Source organism: Pungitius pungitius, chromosome 10 (assembly GCF_949316345.1).
Source record: "Pungitius pungitius chromosome 10, fPunPun2.1, whole genome shotgun sequence".
Lineage (NCBI taxonomy): Eukaryota > Metazoa > Chordata > Actinopteri > Perciformes > Gasterosteidae > Pungitius > Pungitius pungitius.
In genome coordinates, this window is record NC_084909.1 from 2,344,844 (window position 1) to 2,367,268 (window position 22,425).

Below are 22,425 nucleotides of genomic sequence, written 5' to 3' on the forward strand. Positions count from 1 at the left end.
CTCTTACAGAACCCGAAATAGGTATTCAAAGCTAATTCTTGCTTGTTCAACGGTGACATTTTGAAAAGCAAAATAATAACCATCCATTCAAGTGGTTCGACGAATCCAAACTCTTTCGGTCCGTGCGTCACGGCCGGTACGAGAATACGGAGCTAATGAGCGAGACGTTACTGGTACAGATGATTCAAATAGAGGCCTTTTATCCTTGTACGATGAAGTCTGTAGAGACATAATTCCTCTAAGATGAATTTGAATGTTATTTGGAACCAGAGACAGGTGCATATATAGGACCATGACTAATTTAACATCACAATCGTATATATGATACGCTGAATGACATATGACAACATGTCGAAAACCTTTCCCCGAACCTGTCTGACTGCACTGCAACCGAAGCAACTCAGGGACAGAGATTACCTGGTCTTTGAGGACACGACCAATTAGCAGATTCATCAGTGAGTTTCTGTTTTCCCACCCTGGGCGGGTATCCTCTTTTAATTGGAGGGAAGAAAGATGCTGCCAGGTCCCAGTTGCTTAGCAACCTCTTTACCATATCCTGATGGAGATACTAAAAGTCTAAAAGCTCAGGGACGTTTTTGGAGAGGAGACCAAAACAAGGTGTCTGTGAAGTTCTCACGGAGCTGGTGACTTAGCTTCAGCGCTTCTTCGCGGCGGGTAGACCGAAACCTCACCGATTTGGGTTCTGTACTCGCAAGAATGCAAACGCCACCCGGGAGAATTCCAGAAGGGCTCCATTAAACGTGGAACCGACCATGCGGTTGCATTGAACACGAAAAAAAAGGAGGATAGTGTATTTCAGTGTTGCTATGGAAACCGGACTGATATTGGGGTTTTGACTAACTTGGAGCTGAGTCAGTACTTGTTCCAGTAAACAGGGGCCAGCTGACTTTTTTCTTCTTTTTTTGTCAAGCACAATAAAGCTGATGATGAAAAAGTACGTATGACTATAAATAGCAGAAGTGACACAAGAGTGAAGAAGACATATGTGCGCGGGTAGGAATAAATGGTTTTTTGGCAAGAAGAGGATGAATCACGGGGATGTTGTATAACTGCCCCCCCCCCCCCCCCCTCCTCCCCCACTGCTATCTGCATATGTGTCACAATATCACACGGAGGAAGCCAATGGCACACTAATGTGTCGCTGCCATATGTACATTTGCACGTGGTTGTCATGTGAAACGTGATAATGTGTAAAGTAAATTATATTGTTGCTACTTGGCAGTAATCAAATCCCTGTTGGGTTAAAGGTATACAACTTTAACTCTAATGAATTTATGGAATCAATTTCCATTCTCATACTTTAAAAGTATTTGTCTTTTCACAAAACCTCCCTATAACTCCAAATGCATTCAGGTCTGTTTCTAAAAGTAGTCCACGTCATTTTTAAAGATTTACGTCGTCAGTGGGGAGGAATATTCTGGGGTCTGAGACTCACAGAAAGGATCCGTTACGGATTACGAGGCTAAATCGTTGCTGTTTGGGTTTCTCTCGCTGGCAGAAGGCACAAATATAATGTCTTTTATTGTAGAGTTTGGCCGTGTGGACCATGGGCTGCTTTTTGTCGGGTTCTGAAAACACGCCAGCGTTTCACGGCCATTAAACAAAGCGACAGATCGCCGTGCCCCCCCGGAGCCCCCCCCGGGACAGATGGCCGGGTATCTCTGGAGCACGCGGCACCTGAGCAGACGTGTGTGCCTCACGCCAACGAGGTGGCCATCAGTAACCCTCGGGATCTGCTCCACCAACCATACACGGGTTCTGCGTTTCCCCCGTCGTCCCGACCGCGGGCCGCGCCGCTCGCGGTTTGGTTGCCGTGGAGACGGGAGGCTGGCAAGGCCGAGTCGTCTGAAAGCTCGCGCAGTCATCTGTCCTTCATCTCGCTGACTTAATTGTGGATGACATGGTGTGGAGCGTGTGGTTGGCTCAGCCAAGGCACTCGGGACTGTAAATGATTTACAGTTGCACAGTAGTCACGTATTAGAGTCTTCTGATCAAATCGAAGGAGACTATTATGTGACTTCTGCTTCAATCTGTTCCTATATTTTAGATCAAATATGATTGCACGAATCCCTCGGGGCAAAAACGAGTTTGTAAATATTGGTTTTCTGGGTAAAAAAAAAAAGCTTGAAACATACCTAAAGTTGTGTGCGCTGATAGAGGAGGAGTTTTAACAACTGGCTACCAACTCAGACCATGAGAAAGCAAACACTGAATACAGAATGCATTTAACCATAGACTCTACATAACCAGTCATGTCACCCGTGTGTTGGTGGACTGTCGAAGCTTTCTCCGGCGCCATCTTGGCTTTTCGGCGCGTTTGGAACACGGGGGAGACAGACTTTCGTATCATCTTAAATCGGCAGAACCTTGAAGCCAGCAGAAATTGAAACGCCTCTCGGATCGGTTTCCTGAGGATGTGTCTCCGTAAATGCCTTCATGCAGACACTACTGGGTCAGCCTTTGTGCTGCAGGGTTAGCTTTGCTGTGTCGCGGTCGCCTAGAATCAACACCACTTATGATTCCCCCTGAGATGGTAGAGTACCCACCTACCTAACGGGACCTTTAGAACTGTGTTCTACGCTTAGTGACGAACGAATACGCACTGCATAGTAAATAATAAACACTCTACAAGAAGCCGCCGTTTAGTTCCTGAGGCGCTTTCACTCTGACCTGCAGCCTGGAAAGAATCTTGCGAGAGGAATCTGAGAGAAGGAAATCGCACCATGTCAGCAGCCATTAAAGACGCCGCCTCATGTTGCGGCGAGGAAGCTGATCCCTCTGCAGCAGCTCCCGTGGACGGGTGCGCAGGTGTAAAAGTGTACACGCTGTGGTTGCAAGATGATTCCCGGTGTTCATTCCTAACGCGCACCACAATCCCCGACTATGGAGGGTGAAGACGACCCTGGGCCTCTTCTGATGGACAGCACGCCCCCGCTTTAAGGTCTACCGGACTGTAAAAGCAGCAGAATTTACTAAACGAACATCGTGCTGTATTGGAGGAGACTTGGAACCAGCAATAAAGGTTGAGCGTGTTTACTGAGGTAATGAAGCAAGCGGGAGGAAGACTCATTTTCTCATCTGGGGCTTCCTCTTGCAACCAGTCAAAAGCTTTAGAATGTCATGTCAATTTGGCAGAGGGTGTGCGTTTGTTCAGGAAACAGGGAAACGGGAACAAAAAGTGTGCATACAAAATCATCTGTGTGTGTGTGTGTGTGTGTGTGTGTGTGTGTGTGTGTGTGTGTGTGTGTGTGTGTGTGTGTGTGCGCGCGCGCGCGCGCAAGGGAAAGAGATGAAGTAGCGCTGGCACAGCCTGAAGGTCAGTGGAAGTATCAGTGACAGGAAGTGAGGGCCTGCCAGGTTCAGGCCAGGTTACCGCGGTGATGAATGACCGTGCCGAGTGACACCTGGCTGGTCTTAAAGACGGGAGGAACCGCACACACACACACACACACACACACACTCTCACACACAAGCACGTTGACAAACACCTGGACTGGTCTTTAAAGCCCCTAAAAACTCTGACCATAAGTGTGCCTCTGTCGAGTCTTTTCACAAAGGTAAACGACGACGGCGTACGTCCGTGTGAGCTGCTCTTCAACGCCTGAAGATCACAGACGCAGCAAATCGACTCTGCGTACCGGCATTTAGTGGACACACACCTTCGAAGGTGATCAATTAGTTGTGAAGTCTTGGGATGGCTGAGGTCGGGATGATTCTAGTGAGTAAAGGTCCAGATACGACCCATACGCTCCATCCAAGAAGAGGAGCAGCTGTATGTTATGCAAAAAACACCAACAAGTCCAAATTATAAGGTCAAAGTGCTTTCTCACTTTGAAAAGAAAATCGCAGAATTTTCCATTATATTTTTCTTTCTTTTACGGGCAGGAACACACTTCCATGAAAACTGGGGGGTAGTTTGTTTTGGATTAAATCGTAGACGTGTGCGTGTTTATGTCACTTCCCATTGTGAGAGCCATAGGACACGATTAGTGGCTGCTTGTGACATTTCTCTGTCATTAAGCTGCCCGAGGCCCTGACCACAGGCCCTGATCAGAGGCCCTGACCAGAGGCCCTGATCAGAGGCCCTGATCAGAGGCCCTGACCAGAGGCCCTGATCAGAGGCCCTGACCGAGGCTCGGACTGACGCCCCGTATCTCTGCCGCGGGCACGGCTGACATTTTCCAGCCAGTTTTTTTTTTTTTCTTCTTACGGTTATTGTTTTTTTTTTGTTGTTTTCCTACTTTTCACATCCCCCGTCCAATAGCGACCCCTCTTGCCCCCACGGCCACCGCGATCAAAACAACCCTCATCACACGGGCGGCGGCGAAATGTCACATTCTGTTACAGCCGGATTCTTTTTTTTTCCTCTGGTGTCTCCGGCGAAGCGGTGCACCTGCGATGTCTCCTCGCTCCCCCGGTTCCAGTGTCAAATGATCCGCCAATTAAAGCAGCAGATGCCGCTCTATTTTAGGACGGGCCGCGAGGCCTCGCCGGCGGACGGTTTCGGGAGGTTGACGAGCAGCGGATGCGTGTCATCGCTGCTCGTCCCGATCGGTCTCCTCGCCGCGCTGAAACACCTGCGAGCGCAGGCGCGGCATCGTGTGTTAATGTGTATAAACCTCAGCGATCCACAGCACAGGAATGTGTTTTCCAGATGCATGATGGGAAATAAAGCACAGGGTACGCACACTTCCAAGAAGCAGGAACGTGAGAAACAAAATACTTGCAGATTATTTCATTTGTATTTTTTGGCCGTCTCCCGCTTTGACGTTTTAATAATCTGATCTGTAGCTTAAGTTGACAGTAATGGTGCAGAAAAATAGTATAATAATAATCAGATCAGGTCATATCAATTAAGCACATTCTTTCTTTCTTCTTATTTATTTATATGAATTCTTGAGCAATTTCAGACATCGAAATAATCAGCTGTGTGTTTTGTTGTTGTTGTTGGTGTTTTTCGGGTCTCTGCCCGGTGGCAGCGAGGCGGGTCATGTGTCTTGTCTCGGTGAAGCGCTTTAATCAGAACCAGATGGTGTCGTTATACAGCCCTCCGCTCTGTCTCCATCCTCTAACTTCGTTACTGGCTCCACCCTCACAGTGACACTTCCCGTCATCCACCATGCCCCCATAACATGATCCACATGTACATACAGCCGCGTCGCTTCCTCTGGCGTATCGTCCGCATGATCTATGAGAGCATGAACTCATTCCACTCATGGGGGCTGTTTATGTGGCAAAGACGGACCGCGTCCATCGAGGCCCGAGGGCTCGACCTCATCGGGCGGCGTCCGCCAAGTGGCTGCGTGTCGGCGGGGGGGGGGGGGGGGGGGAGACTGGAAGGGGACGTCGTGCCTCTTTATCTCCGTCCGGGGATGAGAACCGGTGCATGCCTCCTGTTTGCCCACTGAGGTCACACAGGGGCCCCCGCTTGTGAGTGATCAGGGCTACGTTCACCTCTGCCCCCCCCCCCCGAGGTCAAGGGTTAAACACATTGGGAGAGGAGGGGCGGCTCCACAGTCGGAGGAGGCGTGGTGGTCCAACCCGCAGCTGAACGGCGAAATATAACGTTTTTCTCCCCCCGTCTGCTCCCGCAGGATGCCTCCATCGCACGTCGCTTCCACCTGATGCGTGAAAAGCACCCGGAGAAGTTCAACAGCAGGTGAGAGGGAAACAACATGCCCGCACGTTAAATCTCTCAAACCTCCCCCTCCGCGCTCCCACGTAATTGTTGCGTAACACCGGACACTGAACAGTGAGAGAAGAAATGACCACAGTAATAATTAAAAGACGGCTTTCTGAAATACAATCTGGGATCATTGCAACGTTTCAAAAGTCCTAAATGAGTCGACCCGGTGCGCTGGCTGACATTGCTCCACATGCTGGTGGCTCCTTTCCAACCCCCCTCGCCGCCCCTCCGTTTGGCGTTTGGGGAACGCTGGACAGAACAAACTACACATTGTTATCTCTGCCTCCTGTTCACCAAATGTGTTGACCCCGTGAAAACTAAAAACAATAATGCCCGGCCTCGTCTTTTAGCGTAAACAAGCCTTCCGCCCCGGAGCCAAAATTGTCCACAAATATCAAATGTTGCAGTTGGAAACACCAGCCTTTATGTCTGATGCTTTGGTTCCCAGCAGCCTTTGCTGCTGTGACAACTTGTCGAGAGAGGGAGCGTCCGGGCGTGCACACAGACGTCGAGGCCCCAGGGCCGCCCGCTGCCGACGAGTGTGTGTCGCTGCTGCTTGTCTTTGCCCGAGGCGGAGGTGTGTGTGTGTGTGTGTGTGTGTGTGTGTGTGTGTGTGTGGTCCTCTCATGTCTCGACCTCCATGCAAAGCACTGGCCGGTGGCGGCGATGCAGCCGCACGCGGGTTTTGCACCAATCATTTGCTCAAAAGACGCTCGGCGCCATCCGATGCTCCCAATGGCTCTGAAGGTTTTCGACAACACGATCAAGGAGTGGCCAGAAAAACCTGCTCCGTGAAGCATGAAGGCGTGTTGTGAACTCACTGAGCCTCTGTGCAGCCCCTTGTATCATCAGCTGGTCTTTCATGTTGTTTGCATGATGGCACCAACAACATGTGTGCTTCCCTCTACTGATAATTACTCTGCATACCGTAAAGGATTAGAAAGGGGGGGGGGGGGGGTTAGGAGAGAGAAAAAGTCTCTTTGAAGTTAAATAATTAACGCCGTCCTGAGCGCGGTGAATCTTAAAGCACCACAAGCAGAGGGCGGGTATGAGATCAGAGGCTCTCTCTCTCTCTACAGAAGAGGTGCAGAGCTCTCCCTTTGCTGTGATGCCGTTTCACGGCTTCCATCCCGCTGCATCTCTGCGTGAGCCACCGCCCGTTTAATGTATTTACAGTCGGCCAACGCTGCAGGTCGTTTGTTTTGTTCTCCTCCACCTCCCCCCTTCGGTGCTTTCACAGAGTGACGGACAGCTGATGGACAACTGCAACTGTTCTGTTGTCGTGTGTCGGATGCTTTGGCAGAGGGGGGCCTCCGTCCGTTCTTTACAGCCAATTGAATAGAAAGGATTGAGAACGGAGGACCAGCAGATTTCCCTCTCCCCCCCCGGGGGCAGCCGATGATGAGTCACCTTTGACCCGGTGAGAGAGGCCCGTAGCCACGTGTAGCACTTAGCTCGCTGCTTCATTGTCCTCCCTGCCACTCACACTCCGTCTGTGTGTGTGTGTGTGTGTCTGGGCAGTGCTTGTGTGTGTCTAACACACTCCCCCGCTCGTCGGCGAGCACATACCCACCCCCTCAGTGTCGCGCCCCCCCCTGTCGGGACAGAGGGGATGTGCGACTCCTCACACCTCAGCCCACTTGCATCGAGTGGCCACAGTGGCCAGACCTCCAGGAGCCCAAAGCCCAGGTGCTAATGACTCCTCATGGCGGGTACAATGCTGTCTGTGTGTGTGTGTGTGTGTGTGTGTGTGTGTGTGTGTTGTGTGTGTTGTCCAAAGTGAAGGAGAGAAGAACTGGATATATATATATTAATATAATTTATATAGATTTATATCTATATTTATATCAATTCAGTCATCATTCCACCTGAAGCATTGGTCACCAACACCTGATTGGATTATTAGAAATCAGATATCGGCACGTTGTTGACCTCTGACCCCAGGACACTGCTGTCTTTGTGCTAATTGAGTTGCAGGGTGATCTTTGTTTGTCTCTTCAGTCAGTGGCGGCTCGGTATCTGCTGTATGTAGGAAACTTTACATGAAACCTCAGATGAAACACAATTCACTACCGTTCAAAACATTCTGCGATGACAATTTGTTTTTGATGTGTTCTGCGGATCTGATCCCAAGTGAGCCAAACAAAAAGGGGGCGTTGGCGGGGAATAAAACACGTTCTGTGAGATTCATCAATATTGAAAGTCCGCCATAAGAACATTGTGCGTCTTGTAGCTGGATTCTTCCAGACTTCACCTGATGAATAAATCATGATCACTGGGGCGTTGAGCTACCTACACGCCATCTACAATCCTTTTCGGATCAATATTTCATATGTTTGTTGAAACATTGAATGGATGAAAAGAAGGAAAACTAAGTATGAATCGGAGCTTTTGAAAATAACAAAACACTTTACTTTCACAGTTGGGAATCAAAAATCGACTGAGTGTGATCTTTGGTTTCTTCTTGACGAGGCTGCGGTCGAGTAGTCAAAACAAAGTGTGTCCTATGTTGCTTCCTCGCCACCTTTCCTTAACCCTGGCAGTTAAAGAGCTGGCGGTGATATGTGATACGCGATCCAGTGATGGAGTGATGGAGTGACGTCAGCGTGTGGTGGGATCGATTGGTCCACTAAACTTTAGCAAATAATGACAATCAGGAGGCGACATCCAAATAGCCAAACTCGAGGCCCCACCCCCTCTCTGTGACTCCAATGCAAGACGAATGAGAGAGAGGGAGAGAAGGGAGGGGGAGGGGAGAGGTTCATAAGGTCACTGCACACATTGGGGATTAAAGGAGATGCTTATCTGCAGGGGGGGGCACAGTGAGGCGAGAGAGAACTGGATACAGTCGACGGGGCTTTGCAGTAAAAGTGTTTTCATAACATGATGGTTCCCCCCTGAAGCCAATCTGTGACTCCAACTGGTCTTTGGGTTACAGTTGGAAAGTTATCTCTTCAAACCGGCCGTGTTCATTAAACATGAATAGAAGGAATGAATGGATGAATTAACTGCTGCGCTTTGTGCGCCGCTCAAGCTGAACAGGAGACCAGAAATGGGACAAAAACACCTCGTCTTGTTGAAGATAACTTAACATCCTTTTTGTGCATAAACATGGGAACGATGGAGGGGAGGCTTATGGAAGTAGTCTGTCTCCCTGTTGCACTCTGCGTCCATGCGAGGGGGGAAAACGACGAGTTAATTGCATTTTTTTTTTACAGAGCGTCTCTCAAGTGGAAGCGGCTTAATGAGGTTAGGCAGCTCGCCTCATTGAGAATCGCAACTGTTCCTAATTGTGATCTCAAATATGCTCATAATCCCCTGATTTGACAGCGGCGGAGGCTTCTGGGGAGGCATTAAGGTGAAAGGGAGAGAACAAGGGACAGAAAGACAATTAGCAGGGAGAAAAACACGCGAACGAGCGCAGCGGCTTAAGACATTTAGGTCGCGTTCCAAGTCCAATAAACACTGGTGAATTCTCTTCATGCTCCGTTAGAGGCCCGCTGTGTCATTCCACGGTGCAGGTTGTGTCCTGTCTCGGCGTTCTGGTGTTCTGGCATGCCCACATATCACCGAGCAGGTTGTGTCAATAGCCGGTGTTGTCAGTGTCGGCAGCGCGCCGACGAACCTGCTGTCCTGTTACGGAGGGATGTGTCATTGGTGGAGCGATGCAGGGTGAGACATCAGCAGCAGGTCACCTCTGCCCAGCGGGTCACCTCTGCCCAGCCAGCCCTGAGAGGGAACGGCAACAATATTTACCCCCCCCCCCGCCCCCCCCGATCCCACAGCCTCCACCAGGCCACGTTTCACCCCCGCGTCCTCTCCCAAGGCCGCGGTGACCCTTTGGAGCCCCGGGGGGCCCCCGAGGTACGAGGCGATCGACGCTCCACTATGAGCTTTGACTTCCAGCTAGTGCCGGCTCCACCGCGTGTCCGGATCTCCCCCGGAGGCTCCCAGCAGCGAGGACATTTGTGTTTTCGTTGGTCAAAAACACGTCTGTGTTCTGCTTTTCCCTCAGAATGAAGAACAAGCTGTGGTACTTTGAGTTTGGCACCACCGAGACCATATCGGCCACCTGCAAGAAGCTCAACGAGTGCATAGAAGTGGAGGTAAGTCGGAGGCCAAACACATGAGAAAAGAAGGGACAGAAACACAACAACGTTCACTTTTCTGACAGACATTCAGACACCGTTGTTCTCGTATGTGTCGCAAAGATTTAACAAAGCGCTTTCCTGGTATTAACGAGGCGCGCTATTCATAGCACAGCGTCAAATTAATGCTCCATGAAGTCACTGATTGCCTCATTCTGTCACACGGCGCCCCATGATCTGTCACCCGAGTGCTTACAGCACCGCAGGTGCCATCGGAGGGAAATGCAAACAAGCTGCTTCCATCACAAAGGGTTCCAGCCCAACTGTTTCCATATGTTTCATTCATTTTAAAGACCCCAATGTGACCATTCGACTGCGTGAAGAGGACCCGCTCCGTATGAGTGGCTCATTCTACAACACATGGGTGTATGAAATTAAACCGTTTCTGCCAGTAGCGGCCACTGCTAGTTAGCTTGAGCCCTCTTACACGACGTGTATTTTTACTTATGTCCAACCTGCTTACACATTGGACCTATTTTTTTGTCTTTCGCTTGGGAGCTGTCACGACATCCGTCGTTACACACAGCGAAGACACATCTTTTTTTTTTAGTCGTGTGACAGAATTTTCATACATTCTTTATAATTATTATTTTATTGTATGGCCCAGAATGAATATGCCCTCAAAATAAGCCGGTCTCTTTCGTTGGATTATTAATTTCCGACTGCGGCGTCCTTCACCGAGCTGGTGCACCACTGACTCCACGGCTGCTTCGACTCACTTCATCAACTATGCATGCCGAGTCACAGCGAGGTGTTGGTGACACCCTCCGCTGTGTGTGATGAATTCAGATGAGGCACAATATACTTCAGTTACACCCAGACTGCCAAACGGGGTCACTAAATAGCCTATTTCACTGCTGCCACTCGCACATTTGGCTTCTGTCCAGGTACTGCATGGAGACAAAAAATAAATCCAAAGGTCTTAAACGAGCCACTGGTGTGCGACGAGGGCACAGGCCTCGACGTCCATCTCACTTCGTGATGCAGCGAATCATAATCGCATACCCATGAGCATCCACACTGACGTCAGCCCATTAGCATCCACACTGACGTCAGCCCATTAGCATCTACGCTGACGTTAGCCCATTAGCATTCACGTTGGCGTTAGCCCATTAGCATCCACGTTGGCGTTAGCGCATTAGCATCGGCGATGTTAGCCCATTAGCCTCCATGTTGATGTTAGCCCATCAGCATCTGAATCAACAATAGCCCATCAGCATCTGCATCAACGTTAGCCCATAAGCCTCCATGTTGACATTAGTCCATTAGCATCCACGTCTATGTTAGCCCATTAGCCTCCACTTCAACGTTAGCCTTCTCTCAATTGAATTGGTAACACAAGCTTTGCTGCTCAAACTTTTGCATGTTGTCGTACGTCCACACACACGCCTGCACCACACCAACTACACTTTTTTGGACACTATTTTGATTGTATGAGAGTCTGTGGACCAGACACACACACACACACACACCTGTTTCCCATCGTCTTCACCATTGACGAAGACGATGGGAATGACGGCTGCACACGTCTTTTCGAGCTCAATGTAAAAACGTAAACGCGTGTTTCCTAATTCCCCCCCCCAGTGTGACGGGATCATCGTGGACCTCAGCAACACCTCCTTGGAGGGCATCGCCGTGCTCAACATTCCCAGCATGCACGGCGGCTCTCACCTGTGGGGCGAGTCGAAAAAGAGGAGGAACTACAACCGCATGAGCAAGAAGGCCCCGGAGAGGGCGCCGGCCGGCACCGTCACGGACGCCAAAGAGCTCAAGTTCTGCGTGCAAGGTGAGTCATCAGGTACATCACGACCAAGCGGGGCCAGGGGTCAGCGGTCACCATCTCACAATAAATGTGTTTGTACAATAAAAGCACAAAAATGATCACATGACTGCGCAGCAATAATTGACTAAAAGCTTAATTTGTACATTTGGAAATGATTATAGGATCTTCATCTTGATCTTGAACTAGTGGTTGTTTTCTTCTGCAGAGAACATATTGTCTATTATCATTTGTAGCTGCGTCAGGGTTTCTTTATGTAATCAATTTTGTTACACTAGTTTGTGCAAATTTCTTTTTGATGTGGTGAATGTTTTTCATCAAAATGCCTCCCAGAATTCTCCTTTTTTCATAATATTTATCATATCTTCATCACAATGACGCGAGGCTGCTGGTCGAGTTTGCATTCGATGTCCTCGAACACTAAAGAATGAGCAACTCTGTGCTTTCATTGAGGCTTTTGCCTCACTTTGTTTCTTCGCTGAGTGACCTAAGCCCCGTTTCCATGGCGACGTCAGGGCCACTGTGAAGTAAAGATCGGAGGAGAGGAAAAACAACAGTCTTTAGTTGTACTCTGTGCAGATGTAGTCTTTGCACCGTGACTGTGATTTTAAAAGCAGCTCGTACGGCCCTTCGAAAACTAAAAGATGTGTCCGTTGGTAGGAATATGTGGGTCAAATGTTGGTCTGCTCTTAGCGGGAGTTTAATCATCCTGAGGGTTGCACATGAAGTTGAGCTCAGGAGCACTGACTAAGTAACCTGTTACATAACCCTGTGGGGCAGAATGGAGCAGGATTACTTTGGTTTAGTCTTGAATCCTTGGACTAAAAACTCCTGCTTGGGACGTGGAGTTTGCTAAAGCTGGGCATTGAGGTTCTAAGCCGTAGCATCCTTTTGACAACACAAACTCCCCATGTGGTCTCCTCTGGATCTGACCACAATAAGCAGGACTCATATGCTTCATAGCAGGCTACAGGCTAGACGTCTGTGAGAGCATTTGCAGCCATTAGCTCGGCCCACGTTGTAAAATCCTCAGCTTGGTTTTAACTCTCGACCCAAATCCCAGCCTTAATCCCAAAGTAGCCTCTTAGAGAAGTGACGACCAACAAACTGTCCTCAATTGAAGGGATTTCCCTCATCTCGTTACGCGGGGCGAGCAGAAAATGAGGTAATACCCCCCCCCCCCCCCCCCCCCTACCCCGAGCCGTGCAACTCAATCCAAACGCTTTTGGGAAAAGAGTTGATCCGACTTTGAGGAAACGTTTGAGCTGCTGACGAGAGGGTTAATCAATTCACGGGTAGACGCAGTTTGACAACTGATTAATTGTCTCAATCACTCATTATTAAAAATGCAGACCATCACGAAGCTGTTTGTCGGCCCGACGCTTCCGATTATGTGGCTGGACGTGTCCGCGGTTAACAGAGGACGATGTGCAGCTAATCGTCTTCTGAGGGAAATTCCACACACTAGAAAGTAATTGCATCAAAATGACACCGTGGTAAGATAATAAGGCAATTAAAACCTTGTGTGTGCTCTTTATGGGCCGATGATGCCTTAGTTGGAATCATTCTATATATTATATATTATGTACCTGCAAGTCCAGTGAAATCGAATCGAGTTATTGTAGCGGATGTTAAGGTCGTCAATAATTAATGTTTACTCACATCTTTTGCATTTTCATTGGATTGCAGCCTTTGCATTTTACCGAGTGAACCGTTTAAAGTATGAATACACGATATGAATGTCAGCTAGCTTCAGTAAAACATGTAAACATGTGTTTGAGTTCATTCCCTGTGTGCCTGGTGGAATCTTTTTGTGCTGCAGAGTTTTCCCTCAGGATCTAACCTTTATCACATTAGCTTCTCCTGCTAATGCTGTTTGGAAATAGCGCCCCGAGTGCTCCAGTTTCAGAGAGGTATGCGCTGTTGTGCCTCAGGTTTCCTTGCGTGTGTGTGTGTGTGTGTGTGTGTGTGTGTGTCTGTGCGTGCCTGCATGTTTATCATACCACTAATTGTTTATGGCAGTTGCTTTCTCTGGCGCAATAAACTAAAGCTTTTAAATCCGTTCGCTGGCGCTAATGCAATCAGCCGGGGTTACCCGGAGTGACTGAGAGACGCCCGCGGCGCCTCTGACCTCGGCGCCGCGGCCCCCTGAGTCAGCACCGCAGCGAGCGGCGGCCTCTGCTTCTCGTTCCGCGTGGACCAGAGGCAGCAACAGAGCTGAAACGTCGCGCCTTCGATCCGATTCGGAGGTCAGGTACGCGTCGACCTTGAGGGCGGACGACACGGGGACCAATAAGGACCGAGTCAAATTAGAGTCATTTGTCTCTATGATGAATTGTTTTTTTTAACATAACGATGAAGATGTGAGCTCCGCCTCCTTCATCCACCGAGGTGTACGTTGCTCCCCCTAAACGGGTCAAGGAAACTCCAGATGTGCCGTGTCAGAGAGAGAGAGAGAGAGAGAGAGAGGCGACCCGTCTGAGGCCTTTCAGCGAAGTGGGTTCAAAAGTGCGTCGTTGTCAGCCGGATGAAGACGGATCACAGACGGGAACAGGATTCTCGTACGAGGGGCCGCGCTCCTCCTCTGCTTTTATCTCTGCGCCGGCTCTGCCTGGTTATTTCCTTCCCTGCGCCGAGATCAGATTTCCTCAATTTCCTGCTGTGGATTGAGCTGGAAAGGACGCACATAAATAAAGTGGGCGCAGCACCGTTGGACCCCGACGTCCCGGCTCAAAGCGCGCTGGCAGTTTACTAAATTCCTTCAGTAGTGATGGCGCTTATTTGCTGTCTTACACCCAACAGTGGTGGAGAGTTTAGTCTCGTTTATTTTTTGTAGAACTCAACAATTTATTACATTATTGCGTCCTGAAGACGGATCGGCGTGGCCTGAATGTTCGTAATGAAGGAACATACCGCTGGATTAAAGAAGATTCAGATTGACACCGTGAACTTATGTTCACAATGTTTACTGGAAATAAATCAATTGAGAAGAAGACTACATTTTCTCCTTGACTTCCAAGTAATTAAACTGTGTGGGGGACAAAGTGGGGGACAACTCCCCTTTGTCCCCATGTTAGTCTGTCTCTTGGCAGTGAGGGCAAGTGTTGATACAGGGGATGATGTCACCAGTGACATCATCGAGTTGGACCATAGGTGTCACCTGTACACATGCTACGAAAGGTAGAGGACATTGACTGTTGAGGGGGGGGTTGAGGGGGGGGGGGGGGGGGCAGGTGGAACAACAAGATGTATTTGTTTAATGATACTTGTACCAATGATACTTCCTTTTTTACTAATAAAACCCCTTCCGATGCCTGGATTCCAGGATTCACTCCTTTCTGGCCCCCTCACATTATGCAACCAGAGGAGTCGCCCCTGGTGGTCGTTAGACAGAATGCAGCTTTTAGACAAAATCATGGCCGGCCTCCTTCAACCAATAACGTGGTGTCTTTGACTCCACATAAATAATCGTCCCCAGCGTCGAAGGGAAGGGAAGGGATGACTTCCTGAGACGCCGGCACGGCGCCTGCTCTCTTCATTACAAAGCTGCTATTTCACATCACGTCTCGCCACTCCATGACTCATTTGTTTTCTCTGCCTGTTTGTCCGGCACCTTCCATCCTCTGGCCTCCCTCCACCTACCTCCACCTACCTCCACCTACCAGCAGCCCACCCTCTTCTCGCCCAACAAAACAAAACACACGCCGTAGTTACTTTGACCCGCCCCCACCGCTCTGTGGGGCCGCTCTCGGCGGATGACCTTCCGGTGATGCGCAGTCACTCAAAGGTAGTGAACGACAAATGATCCTTAAAAAAAAAAAAAAGAGGCCAATGAGGAGACGGACACGAGAGGACATTTCCTAAAGCGTCTTCGACAATCGCTTCTTTCCCACGGTGGTTTTCCTTCGTTCCTCCCGTCTGCAAAAGATTCTCATGAGGATTTGGGTCCTTGACAAAACTGAAATTTCACCATCTGTGTACTTACAGACCATGTAAGGAGCCAGTGGCCTGGTGTGTGTGTGTGTGTGTGTTTTTGCACTGAATCACAGTAACATAGTGTTCTTTGTCAAATGGCCAAGTGCCCTCCCCCGTACCTTTACCTCCGTTGGTGTTGGCGAGGTGAGCTGCAGTTCCTCTCGACCATCTGCCATGACTCTGGCCACCCTGAGACAATAACAGGCCGGTCAGTGGGGGGGGGGGGGGGTGTGTGTGTGTGGGCGGAGGAAGGATACACAAATATTCCAGCTAATAATTATAGCCTAACACCTCAATCTGAGGAACAATGAGAGCTGAAGCTGCTCCCCTGGGGGGTTTATAATAATTCCTCTTTCAGTTTCTAATTGAAGGGTTTGATATAAATAACTCGTCACTCAATTCAGAACGCAGGGGACAAGTCTGGAGCTGTCCGATGCCTCTCTGGATGTCAATGGCTCTCATGAAAGGAAACCAGTAATAAACGCTGCTACCGGGGGCTTCGCCATTGTTCACTGACATGTTCCTTTATTGCAATGACGGTGAGCACCAGTTTATTTTGATTCCACCGACGTGGCTTCAAATAAATTAATTCCAGTGTTAAATATGCCGCTGTGGCCCATCTCAGAAAGTCTGTGTTTGATTGACAGCAGCTGGCAGAGGGCCGTTGGATTAACGCTAAATGTTTTAAACCAGAAGGTTAATTTGCATTTAGCTGCAGGGGACCAACAGGTTAGAAATGAGACTTTCATCTTTCTGGTCACTTTATTTATATTTTAGTTTTGAATCAACAATAACGAGTTTGGAAATATGGCCACTAGTACAATGAAGGAAATTGAAGCAGCGCAGCGCCGCACTGACGGTTCTCGCTGCGTGGCCAAAGCTCTGCCACCCCGTCCCAGAATGCACCGGGGCGGCGTTATGTAACAGGCCGTCTATTCTTAGCTCCACCTCAGTGAGGAGCATCAGCGCCGGTCGGGATGTGATGAGGCGGCGATGGTCAGCGAGGTGGGAACCGGCGCGGCGGGCTCTCACAGCGGGACGCCGGCAGGACGCCGTGCCCTTTTTTGGTGTTTGGAGGAAGTCGAGGTGTCTGGGTGGGCGTGCGAAAGGAGGTGGGTGGGGGGATTTATACATTTCACAGTACAACAGGAAAAGGACATATGAATAGAAGGGTTTTAAAATCCTAAAATAGGACAAGTCAACGCTCAATGGAATTTATTTTTACTTCTTCTGTCTCTTTTTCTGTTACAGCTTGCAGACAAAAAAAAATGACTCCATCGTTACAGGCAGCCTTTCGTTTTTAATTCCCATCTGTCGTATGCAGCCATTGTGTCTCTAGAAGCGTTGATCCTTAAGTCCCCAACGGTCCAGCGTTTCTCTTAACGGATGCCCAATCCTATTATGATGGTTTCTTGGAAAGGCCTGCAGAGACGGGGAGGGGGGGGGGGGGGGGCTCATGTGCTGAAGATGAGGCCCAGTTTCTGCTTTAGATGCAGGATGAGGAAGATGTGATGAGGGATCGGGGCTGACATTTAGGACACTCAGATCATGTCCACAGGGACTTTGCGGGCAGTTCATTTTAATAAACACTATGATATATAGGCCCACTCCTTGTTCCTTGTTTTAAGCTCTAAATACATTTTCTTGACAATGTGGGAAAAGGCTTTGAAAAAGTATTTAGATATTTACGTTGGGACAAATACAGTCAAAACAGCATTTTTCATATTTTACCTTTCATGATTTTGGACGGTATGTGTTTCCAAGCACCAGACTGCCATTGTAAAAGCCGGGGGGGGGGGGGGGGGGGGGGTGCAGCCGTATGAGGTGTGCTGGTCTGTAAGCAGCAGGAAGGGAGCGAAGAAATGCACCGCGTTTAAAACACCTAAAAGAAAGTCTGCATCAAACCAATTTACTGAAGGAAAGACATGAAAAAGTGACCCAGCCATCCAATATTAGGTTTACATTTTACATATTAGGTTTACATATTATATATTAGGTTTACATATTATATATTAGGTTTACATATTATATATTAGGTTTACATATTACATATTAGGTTTACATATTATATATTAGGTTTACATATTATATATTAGGTTTACATATTAGATATTAAGTTTACATATTAGATATTAGGTTTACATATTACATATTAGGTTTACATATTAGATATTAGGTTTACATATTACATATTAGGTTTACATATTATATATTAGGTTTACATATTATATATTAGGTTTACATTTTACATATTAGGTATACATATTATATATTAGGTATACATATTAGGTTTGCATATTATATATTAGGTTTACATATTAGGTTTACATATTATATATTAGGTTTACATTTTACATATTAGGTTTACATATTATATATTAGGTATACATATTACATATTAGGTTTACATATTATATATTAGATTTACATTTTACATATTAGGTTTACATATTACATATTAGGTTTACATATTATATATTAGGTTTACATATTATATATTAGGTTTACATATTATATATTAGGTTTACATATTATATATTAGGTATACATATTACATATTAGGTTTACATATTATATATTAGGTATACATATTACATATTAGGTTTACATATTATATATTAGATTTACATTTTACATATTAGGTTTACATATTACATATTAGGTTTACATATTATATATTAGGTAATAATCTCAACTGTAATTGTAATAGTCTGACGTCAAGGTAACTGTTTTTACATAAAGTCCCAGAACTGAACCCTTTGATACTAATGGACACATCTTCATGTGATGAATCACAAGCTGCTGCAGTTTGTTCCACTTCCCGACGTCAGCGTTTCATTCTTACTGGCAAAACTCAAGGATGATTGTAAAGTGTTCCTTACTCTGACATGTTCTTTTGAATTGTCATGTGAAACATTAAAGAGGCCGGTGACTCGTTCCGATACGAAGCTCTCTCATCTTTGAAGCTGCTAAATGCCGAGGCCAGGAGACGGCACACCTGGGATTAACCCGCAGATCACCTTGAATGAAACCCGAACCCAGAGCAAATGTTTCCCCAACAGTTGCGCTGCAGACTCGTGTTTAAGCAAAAACAAATTCTCTCAATGTTTACCTTATTTTTGTTCAGACGAGACACGCGTTTCCTGAACCACAAACATGGAAACGTTTTCCTGTTTGCGATGTTTACCGTTGTTCACACGGCAGCCAGTCGGGGCCCCGTCTGCCTCGGGGGGGGGAAGGGGAGGGGGGTCGAGGCCCTTTGTTTTTCTCATCCCGCATTGAAGAAAACTCGGGACGGGCTCGTGGCCTTTTTCCGCCGTTTCCCTTTTGGAAACGTGTAATCGGGACAAAGTGCTCACGATTGGGAGGCGTCTTTCTTTCTGACATTTTAAGACTAATGGAGGCAATCGGGAGAAACCCAGTTATTTCTCGGGTTTTTTTCCCCTGGTAGTGGAGTGTTGCTGCCAGCCCGAATGGAAGTAGTGGACCCGACTCTTTTTGTGGCCAATAACCCGAACGAAGACCATGAGAGTGAAGATCTGGTCCGTGTGGGCTCCTCCAGCTTGGTTCTTGCGTTCTATGTCACACGGGTCATTACTTTCACGGGATTAGGGTTGCGTGGAACCTGCGAGGTGGCCGGGGCCCGAGCAAACACGCAACCTCCCAATTAGGTTACTCACCGGCTGAAAGGGAATTGAAAGTCAAGCGCCAAATTAGATCATCGCCGACCTGTAAGATCATGACTGTAAATACGGACTAAGAGGCGTCGCCTCCTTCAAACAGAGAGGGAACACAAAGGGGAATCGGAGGATTAAAAGATTACCTGGAGGCTGTTAAAAGGCTTTAATGTTCTCTGTTTAACACGGGGAACATTAAAGAGGCTGTAATCTGTATTTGTCACGATAATAATTTATTTAAAAATCGGTATCCTCACCAAATCAAAAAGAACGCTTCTGCAGGGACGAGGGAACCACGTAATAAGTTCAAATAACGACCTGCATGAGTCCCTCTATTTGTGAACAGGGTTAATTGAAGGGCCTCCGTGTGGCTGTCTCTTTCCATCCAGACTTCAGTGACCAGCTGGTGGAGGTGGTTGGCCTTGAAGGGGCGATAGAGATGGGGCAGATCTACACTGGGCTGAAGAGCGCCGGACGCAGGCTGGCTCAGTGCGCCAACGTCACCATCAGGTAGGAAGCTCCTCGCCGTCCTCTGATCTCTAATCTGCGTCCCTGCCTTTGTCCGCCTCGGGGACACGGGACGCGCCCCTCCCCCTCCTCCTCCTTCTGGTCAACCGACTGGAAGCGGTACTTTCTGCACACAGTGCATCCGTCTCCATTCAACCATCTAAAAGCCCTGCCGCATCCAGCCGATGACATCAAATCATACATTGTATGAATGCATACTTGACACTATGGAGTTGTGTAGTACCGGACTGTGGCTCCAGTTAATGACTCTTGTCCGACATCGGAGGAACATTTAGTTTCTGCCGAATGTTTAAAGCAGAGGGTGAAGTGTTTTTTGTTGACCTCTACAGTGATTACTGTACCAGAGGAGTGCTGCTGCGTGGAACACTGGAGCAGAATTAAAAGAGCATTCATCACATTCATTCTCCCATGCTGTGTTTCTGCAGCGGGAGAGGCATGCATCAAAGTCTTAAACCAACTTTGAGTGTGTGTGTGTGTGTGTGTGTGTGTGTGTGTGTGTGTGTGTGTGTGTGTGTGTGTGTGTGTGTGTGTGTGTGTGTGTGTGCATATACAGTGGGTCTGTGAGTTTAAAGAGTGGGGGCCAGTCTGGGAATGGCTCTCATGGGAACAAAGGGTGCAGTGTTTGACCCTGTCCTGGGGCGGTGTGAACAGGCATCTCGTGCCTCAGGTGTGTGTGATCTGACCTTCGTGACCTCCAACCCCACCCCCCCCCTCTCTCTCTCTCTCTCTCTCTCTCCTGCTCGTCCCTCTGTCCCTCTCTTCATAGGACGTCCCGGCGGCTGCCGATGCAGATCGATGGGGAGCCCTGGATGCAGCCCCCCTGCACGGTGAGAGTTTGAACGAAAGGGATTCCCCCCCCCCCCCCCCCCCGAGAGGCTCTATGTTGTGTTTTCTCACAGCGACACACACTTCTGCTGTATTCTCATGTCTCACATTTCCACTGCATGGTACCATATAGGACTGGGACTCTTATTATGGGACTGAACTATACGCGTTGAGGCTCGTGCTGGTTTTCCCAGAGCGCCGTAGTGACGGTTATCTCACGATTAGCCCTCGAACGAGATGGCACCAGAAAGAAAAAAAAAGTTCCACGTACTGTACTCGACTTTTACAAACGTAAAGACAAAGAGCGAGCGCCCGAAAGGCGCTCTGTGTGGCGTCTCCGTGGGGGCGGAAGACGCTCTTTGTTCTGTATCCCTGTCGACTCACCACGTCCTTCTCCGTCTCCTTCTTACAGATCCGGATCACACACATGAACCAGGTCCCCATTCTGCTGGGTCCGCCTCAGAAGACACCCTTCTTTTTCTTCAAGAAGCGCAACCGCAGCCGCGACTAGGACACGCGCTCGCACATAAGAAACACACACATACACAGTACACACACACACATGCCCCCACACACCACCCCCCCCCGCCCAGAAGACTGGTACGCTGTTGGAAGGCACCTGGAATAGAAAGAAAGACTCTCCGTATACAGGACAGACCTATTTCTGTGTGACCATTGTCCTCTAGTCTCGTCCCCAAAACCTCTGTGTCAGCCAGGGATTTGGTTTGAATATCCAAGTCTCTCAGCCCAATCTGCCCCCCCCTCCCCCTCCCCCCCCCCCCCCAGCAGTAGAGAAAGCAAGGAATAAGAGAAGGAGCTTCCAACACACTACAGTAAAAGGAAAAGGAGGTCAAACAAGTGAGAGCTGTGGCAGTAAACGTGGTTGTTTACAGGGCCGGTGGGTAATTATGGCGTAAGATCCGCCTCTCCGTTAAAACACCTGTTGAATAATGAAACAGCGGTTTGCTTGTAGGAGCATGAACTCCGGGCCCCCCCCCCCCCCTCCCCACAGACTGTCTCATCATTATTGACTCATTGTGTTTGTGGGTTGGCGGCTGTGGGGCGAAGCGGTTGAAACATGCAGGTATTTCCTTTGCCTCTCAGCATCACTGGCCTACAAAAAGAGATCCTTTAAACCCATATTTACTCACCGCGTGGACTTCAAGGCAGAGGAGGTTCCAGCCGAAATGTGCACGGTTACGACTGTATGAATTCATGCCAGACATTGAAGTTACTACATGGGACTTTTAACCTGGTGGTGAAACGGACCCGTCTGACCCTCACGAGCGAACGAGACCCTCGGCCAGAGGGCGGGCTTCTTCTACAGCTTTACTCCTACTTCCTTGCTGCCGGAGGCCTTACTGAGGCGTCCGCACCTGTCCCCCCCCCCCCCCCCCCCCCGTAGGAGTCCAATCGGCAGCATAGCCGAGGATCGACACCACCGCGCAGCGGCTTCCAGTGACCCAAGGATGGAAATAAAGTCACACTCAAGGGTACAACAGCAGGGCCACCGAGGGGGGGGGGGGGGGGGGGGGGGGTGTATTTACCAGAGCGATGAGAACTAAATTTAACCTTCTATTTCAGGGAGGGTCTCTCCTCCAGTGAAAGGCTACACCTGATTACTGTGTCAAACATCAGCTCACAATGTGGGGTCCATGCGCGGCGGGAGACGGATACGACGCTCAGAGAGTGTTGGCTTACAGTTCAGTGTTCATGAGGAATGTATCCGTATTACCGTCCCCACAACATGGCAAATGACGCATAGCAGTGTGTGCTGAAAGAGTA

At 48.6% G+C, this 22,425-nt stretch overlaps 1 protein-coding gene across 2 annotated transcripts in view; it reads left to right on the forward strand.

Annotated features, from left to right (window-relative positions):
* Positions 1–22,165, forward strand: part of LOC119228786 (diacylglycerol kinase beta) — a 37,229-nt gene extending 15,064 nt beyond the window's left edge. For both annotated transcript variants that reach the window (XM_062564837.1, XM_062564838.1), the window contains 6 exons: positions 5,616–5,680; positions 9,723–9,813; positions 11,440–11,641; positions 19,677–19,797; positions 20,582–20,642; positions 21,053–22,165. In XM_062564837.1, the coding sequence (XP_062420821.1) occupies positions 5,616–5,680; positions 9,723–9,813; positions 11,440–11,641; positions 19,677–19,797; positions 20,582–20,642; positions 21,053–21,151 (639 nt within the window). In that variant the 3' untranslated portion in view covers positions 21,152–22,165. The remainder of the gene's footprint in view (positions 1–5,615; positions 5,681–9,722; positions 9,814–11,439; positions 11,642–19,676; positions 19,798–20,581; positions 20,643–21,052) is intronic.
* Positions 22,166–22,425: the final 260 nt, after the last annotated feature.